The sequence below is a fragment of the Porites lutea genome, chromosome 5 (assembly GCF_958299795.1).
Source record: "Porites lutea chromosome 5, jaPorLute2.1, whole genome shotgun sequence".
In the NCBI taxonomy this organism is placed as follows: domain Eukaryota; kingdom Metazoa; phylum Cnidaria; class Anthozoa; order Scleractinia; family Poritidae; genus Porites; species Porites lutea.
Window position 1 is genome coordinate 10,745,759 of NC_133205.1, and position 7,104 is coordinate 10,752,862.

The 7,104-nt window shown below is 39.7% G+C and overlaps 1 protein-coding gene across 1 annotated transcript in view; it reads right to left on the reverse strand.

Annotated features, from left to right (window-relative positions):
* Positions 1–139: 139 nt before the first annotated feature.
* LOC140936406 (tRNA (adenine(37)-N6)-methyltransferase-like) overlaps positions 140–7,104 on the reverse strand; it is a 10,751-nt gene continuing 3,786 nt past the window's right edge. The window contains exons 2-3 of the mRNA XM_073385875.1: positions 2,381–2,624; positions 140–1,353 (exon numbers count right to left, since the gene is read on the reverse strand). Of these exons, the coding sequence (XP_073241976.1) occupies positions 219–1,353; positions 2,381–2,624 (1,379 nt within the window). The 3' untranslated portion in view covers positions 140–218. The remainder of the gene's footprint in view (positions 1,354–2,380; positions 2,625–7,104) is intronic.

Consider the following 7,104-nt stretch of genomic DNA (forward strand, 5'->3'; position numbering starts at 1 on the left):
TTCTTCTAAACTCTGAGTGAACTCAACTTCACCTGCCTTCACCAAAATGCTATAATAGTAGTAACATCACATCCGAGTTTCAGATGCCCTTGTTCTGCTGTGAAACAGTTGGCAAAGCGTCTTAATCTGGCCTAAGCTTTGTTAGCTGTGGTAAATTTCACATTACAGAAATGATCGGGATTTATTTGGGGATCTTTTGCATCAGACCCGCCTTCCCTTTAATCGCGGTAGTTTTTGTCCTGTTCTCTGAAGTACACAGGTTCTATTTGTAAAACCTCAACCGAGGAGTCCTCAAATTTACAAGTAATATTCATTGTATCAATGCTAAAGCGATATAACTGATCTTGACAATGGTTCCGTCTGTATACTGACCTGGGATCTGCTTTCAGAATATCGGTTATGGCTTGCTTTGCCTCCTCTGGCGACGAGAGCATTTTTAGTTGATATATGCACGGGCCGAGAGGCTGCGGAACTTCGCCATGACATAAAGGGGTAGAAGTTTCACCTACTTTTTCTTGTACAGTTTCGTTATCGTTTTCGCTTACAACAGGGCTAGAAGCAGTGAACACTCTTTCTAAAACATCATCTTTGGAATTGTTAATCACCTCGGTGTCTTTCTCATCCGAAGAAATTTCATCAATATTACTACAATCCCTTTCAGTTGAATAAACTATACTGTCACTGCCGGTTCCGTTCTTACAATTCCTCTTACAGTCAAAGCTCTTTAATAACTCTTCAGGTTTTGAAGTGCAATTACACCTCTGTAAGTACACTGGGTTATTAGCATCCCCAGCTAATTCATCAGATTGTGAGTCCTCCTCTTGTGACAAGTTACCATGGAAATGGTTGACTTGCGCTACGGCCTCAACAGAGAATTTAACATTCAGTTCCTTAACAGGGGGATTCCTTATCCATTCCGCAATATTTGTTGATCTTGCCTTAGATTCCAGGTTTTCTAGATTTGGTGTTTCATGCCATTGGTTAACTTCTTCAAAAACAGAGTTCGGTGAAAGTTCATTCACTGTTTCTTGCATTTGTAAGACATCTTGGTTATTGGAGAAAGTGCTGCTTTCAGATTCCACTTTCCCCTTGCTGTCGACAGCTAATGGCTGATCGTAGTCTGGGACGTAAGGTTTGATATCGAGTACTGGAGTTCCATGTAGTAGATCTATAGCAGACAATAACAACGTGTTGCCAATGATGCCATTGAGCTTTGCCAATGTTAGTCCAATAGGGTTGGGCCTGTGAGGACTGCGAGATGCAAACACCCCTACCTTTCCTCCATCTAAACGAGGTGGTTTGACTTTTGCTTTGATGGCTTTGTTGGTGTTCTTGTGAAACAAAAAAATGACCCTAAAGTGTACGAAACAAAACATGTTACAACGTTTGGATTAAAAGCAAACCGCTGCACATTTATTGCAGTGACAGAAAAGGTGTAAGGAAACAAACCACCCAAAACGGTGCCCTAATTTCCTGCATTTCCAGTCAAGAGTCTTCTGCTGCCCCATAACAAGGAAGGAATGAGTTGATGTACATGATAATAAGCAGGAACAGAGAAAAGTAAACACATTTTTATCAGGGGCACCCAAGGACCGAATGTTTCCTAATACAACAGAAGTGTCTCAAATGGTTCTCTCAATGCTTAAGAAGCCTGTTTGGTTCATTTGAAGCTGCCCTAAAAACTATTTATCTGTTCGAATGTGTTAGGGGAACTTTGATCCTCACCAAAGTTTTAAGTGGTTTTTTCGTTTCGCATCCGAATCAGTAGCGGGCAAAACACAGACCCCCAGTCCATGGACTGTCTACCGCTATGGACTACCCTAAAATGGACTACACCATGAAGTTTAGTGATCAGGGTTAGGAAACCGAGTGAATCAAGTTTCAGGTTAGTTTTCCCAGTTTAATGACCCTAAATGGAACCTAATTCACTCAGTTTCCTAACTGTAATCACTAAACTTCAGCACAATAGTCCATTTTAGGTTAGTCCATACATAAGTACTCAATGGAGGTAGTCGGCCATGGACTGGGGGTCAGTGTTTTGTCCACCACCCATCTGAATCTTGTCGAAAGTTCAGGGACATGGAGTAGCTATACTTTCATGAGAAGATTCTGGGGGACTGAAATGAGTATTGTACTCTAAAAATTTCAGGACCTTTTTCACTGTAAACAATAATCGCAATATCTCAGTTGGTAATTTATTAAACGAAAAACACAATCTCAAAAAAAAAACATAGTTAAATTAGTAGAAAACCTCCAAATATCTTGGACAGCCTTTCTACATGTAGGTCTTTACAAATTTCTAGGCAATAGTTGCTCCTGCAAACAGTTATTTTGCAGAAAAGAGTCGTTAGGTGCCTTGTTCTGTGCATTATAAACTCACCACACATGTGAAAACTTCTCCAATCCTTCTAAAGAGTGTTCAGGGTTGGTAAATCCTTCCACAGTCACACACAACTTTGCCTTCGCTGATGGGCACACACTTGGTTGTCTGGGAATCCCATTCTTCTCCTTGAAGCATGATTCAACAAAGCCAATTGGTCTCATATCTGAATGAAATACTCTTTGTTCTTGATTATGCCATATTTGGGGGTTCTTGCAAGCTTCATTTCTACAGCAGGTCCCTCCTGAATTAATAGTTGAATTTTCCATTAGAAGCGTAAACAACTGGAACAAAGATCCAGTCATCCAAAGATTTGATGAGACAAGGGCTAGTTTCAACCACAACATTGTCTGTTGACCGGCCACAATTTCAAGGCCTAAATGGTGTAATTGCCTAAACGTAAAACAACTTTGACTCCTTTTAGATCATTTTTTCAAGACAAAATATGGTGTTTACCCCAATTTCCCCACCCAGGAAAGCCATTCCTGTTACCTGAAAAACAAGAACACTTAAAGGGTGCCTATGGCTAACTTGTGGATTAATAAATAATTATTATTAAAATTAATTATTTCAGAAATGAAAAGCTCATAATTAACTTGTAATTCAAGTCCCCCAAAATATGAAAATAAGTTTTTAAAAAAGAGAAACAAAAACAAAACAACGAAGAAAAAAGAGAGAGTTTCCTTGGGCGGGAGTCGCACCCCAGACCTCTAGCGTTTGAGAGCAATATGATATCTATTGCGCCATGACAGCAAACGGTACACCCATTCGTCAAATGCCGGTGGATGCTGTTTGAAGCTAGTAGAGCTTTCTTTAGTACGAAGAATTGAAAGATATATTCTACCAAAACAAGCAGGGTTTTGACAGTAGAAGCCGTGCTTTAACTCATTTCGTCGCATTTGAAGAGCATATGGCCGACAAGTGTCATGCAAAACCGCCGGGAAGTCTCTTTCTGACGGCATTGTACCACTTGGTATTCGTTTACCGTGGTTACTAAAACAAGGAATGACCTACAGTGATCTACAATGACCTGCAATGATCTACAATGACCTACAATGATCTACAATGAGCTACTATGAGCTGCTACGAGCTAAAATGAGCTAAAATAAGCCCTACAATGAGCTACAAAATGACAGACAATGATGTTTGCCGTGTGTCACGCTTGGACGTGACACTAGGCTCATGGTATTAAATTGCCAAGCACATTTTGAAAAGGCAAAACAAAAATAAAGCCTGATCTCAGGTAACTTGAGAAACTTGAAAATAAATTATTGCAATCGCGTTTTTACCGGTAACACTATTATACCCTGTATTGACGGAAGTCATCCAGGCACTCCCTTAGTTGGCCTAGATGGGTATGGACCGCTGAGGAGGACATAGATTTTACTATTTAGCGTTACAAACAGAGCATCTTGTTGGACCGGAAGCCACTTAAAGGGTCTTATGATGTCTTATACAGGCCAGGGTACTTAAATAAACAATTTTTCTCTTAAACAGGGTCAGAATTTGAAGGCCTTGTTTGTTCATCTATAGCCGAACGTCCCTTGAAGATCCCCCCGGATCGACTGTTGGGGTGATTGTGTTTGTTTAATTTGTTTGAAAAAAAGACAACACAAAACACAACTAACGGGAAAGGTTGCCGGGGATGGTTTGGACAAAAGTCACAGTACTGTGACAATACACTGGATTCACGCAGGCGCAGGTCCATTTTTATCTCACGTGATGACTGGAACCAGTTTTGTTGGATTCGTTTGTAAGACGGGAAAATAATCCAAAGGTTTTTTTCCGATTTTTTTTTTTTCATTATCATCATACATGTATTATTACACTGTAAATTTATCTCCAAGCGTAATAATTAGAGATGCTGTCATCATTTGGGCTGTCATGCTGTAGACTAAACGCCTTACCTTTATGCACACATGTCCCCTGATCTTTTTTTTGTCTTTTTCTAAAATCTTCATTTTAGCTTATTACAGGGATCTTAAGCGTATTTTCAGGTCCCTTCGTTCGGTCATTGTAGGTCATTGTAGATCATTGTAGATTAATTTGTTGTAGGTCATTGTAGGTCATTGTAGATCATTGTAGATCATTGTAGATTATTGTAGGTCATTGTAGGTCATTGTAGGCCATTGTAGATCATTGTAGATTATTGTAGGTCATTGTAGGTCATTCCTTGTTTTAGTAACTACGATTCGTTTACACGAGGAGAATCAATTACGATACAGCAACAGTGAACATTCCCATTTTTATTGAACAAAGAAACACTTCATTTCAGAATGATATTTTACTAAAAACCATGAGACTGGGAGTCTTGTAGGGAGAAAAGTTAAAAAATCGTGAGACTCATGGAAGAATCGTGAGCTTGGACCAACTTGGGAGCTGAAGAGCAATTGCTGATCTTTTTGTCATGTTTATCCCCTGACAAGTCAAAAAGCTTCAAAAGTTCATAAACGTCTTTCTCAAAGTTGGCTATAGTGCTAATTTAAAACATTCAAAGTCCACAAGAACACAACTTATCGCCGCATAGAAGGGTACAAAATCATAACATCAGAAGTCCTGGGCACGATGCACTTCTTGATCGCAGAACGGGAATGGTCGATCTACGACAGTTGTCATTTTGATATCGGGCACTTTTGTGCAGAGCTGACCTAATTATGAACGGTGTCTACACCCGAGTGATACATTTGCGTATCGCAGTGCCCACAATAACTTGTTCCTTACGCTACGTGTAATCCATGGGTTAAAAAAAGATGATCACCTCACAGTCTCACCATATTGATAAAAAAGGAAAATTAATCAAGCCACCTGGGTCAAAAAATTGACATATCCAGGCCAACGCCGTAAGATTCCCTCTCTGTCCTACTACTCTCCCTTGGTAGGGGTAGGCTGGATTTGGAAAATGTGGTCAACTTTGGAGAACCTCCAGGTATATAAATGCTCCATTTTTAATTCTGAAATTCCAGTGAGCAACCCCATTTGTTTGAAATGAGAGTTCTGCTAGAGTAACGTAGAAAGTCTAAGTACCATCACTCCCCATCTTCCCTAAGCTAGGCTTCCCTACAGGTCATGCGCCCATATAGGCCATGAAACTTTACCAAGGCTACTGTACTAACAACGACTTTGACAGCCACAATGAACTAATGAATTGGAATAGTGGACTTGTATTAGCCTTGAATGAAAGTATTATATTCATGATAATCTTATGTTTCATTATTGAATATGTTTATCAAAAATTTTACAGGAGGCAAAAAATCTTACAAAAAGCTTTTGGCTCTCTTGATAAACTGTCATAGGGAGTTATATAATGTTGTGTACATTGACCTCATCCCATGATACCAAGAACTTACTTGAAAGCCCCACCCCACTTTTACCCAAACAGTAATTGGTTGGAGCAACAACAGACTGCTGACCTAACACTGACTGGAGTCAGAAGGTCAGCATGAGAATGTCCAGATACCTGCCAACTCTCATGCATTATGCCTGAGTCTCATATCATGCCTGCAGACTATCGACATTGATCCCACGCATCCAGGACAATAGACCTTATTCACAACACCTGCCATCTTTGCTTGCGCTCAAGGACTGATGGGATAAAAGTAATGTCACATGGTTTCTCAGGGGGCAAACAAGTTATAAAATCTGCCAATACAAGAAATCACAGTCAAGTTTGTTTATTCTAGACCACAGAAAATGAACAACTATTTACCGGTATCTTAAAGACATTAATGACAAATTATGGATAGGAGTGTTCATTGTTACTTTTTTGGATACAGTAATGACTGTAGGTTAGTAGATGTCCTCACAGCAAGCAAATATATATTTAACATAAAACTTTTTCCTAACTCAAACTGTACATTTTGCACATGGCTAAAATTGTTGAATCGTTTTGAGGGAATAAACAAACTCAACTGTGATTTTCCATGCTGGCAAATTTTACCACTTTTTGCACCCCTGAAAGCCCACATCCCAACAGTCCAAAATGTGCGTGTAGCCTGCATAGCAAGCGTTTCCAATCGAGTTATTGCGCGAAAGTTAGAGCGGAGGCAAAAAAAGAAGGTTGTCCCAGCTTTCTAGACGAACCTCGCGAGGAAACGCTTGCTACGCTTAACGTTACTTAACGTATGATTAATAACAAAAATTCAATTCAGTTTACCCTAAAATATTCCAAAAAGGCGCTAAACATCGGACAAAAAAAATTGACTTCTGTAGTGTCGGGTCTCAAGGGACTTAATGTACGATAATTAGATGCGGAATGAGCGTTAACATTCGAAGCAAAAAGGAACTTGATTTGCATGTAGGACAGTGTAGAACGGACTAGTAAGAGGACTATTAACGGAACTAAGGGCGTATAATGTAACCGTTTATTTGAGCTCGATTCGCGACTTCACATTGGCGACGAGGAGTTCCTCTATTTCTTGGAAAATGGCTGGTTTCGATACAAACCTGAATTACGGACATGTATCCAACTTCGGTGGGTTCGCGCTTCAGAAAATACGTGGAAAGATTTAAAGTTTACGCGTTGGCAATGAACATAAAGGATAAAGCAAGGAAAAGAGCTTTATTTTTACATTGTGCAGGACAAAAAATACTTTTTAAGATATTTTTGACACCCTAGAAGACACCGGTGAGGATTTCGAAACGGCCGCTGAGAAACTCATGGAATATTTTGAACCCAGAAACATCACCTATTCAACATATACCAGTTTCGGCAGCTAACTCAAGAG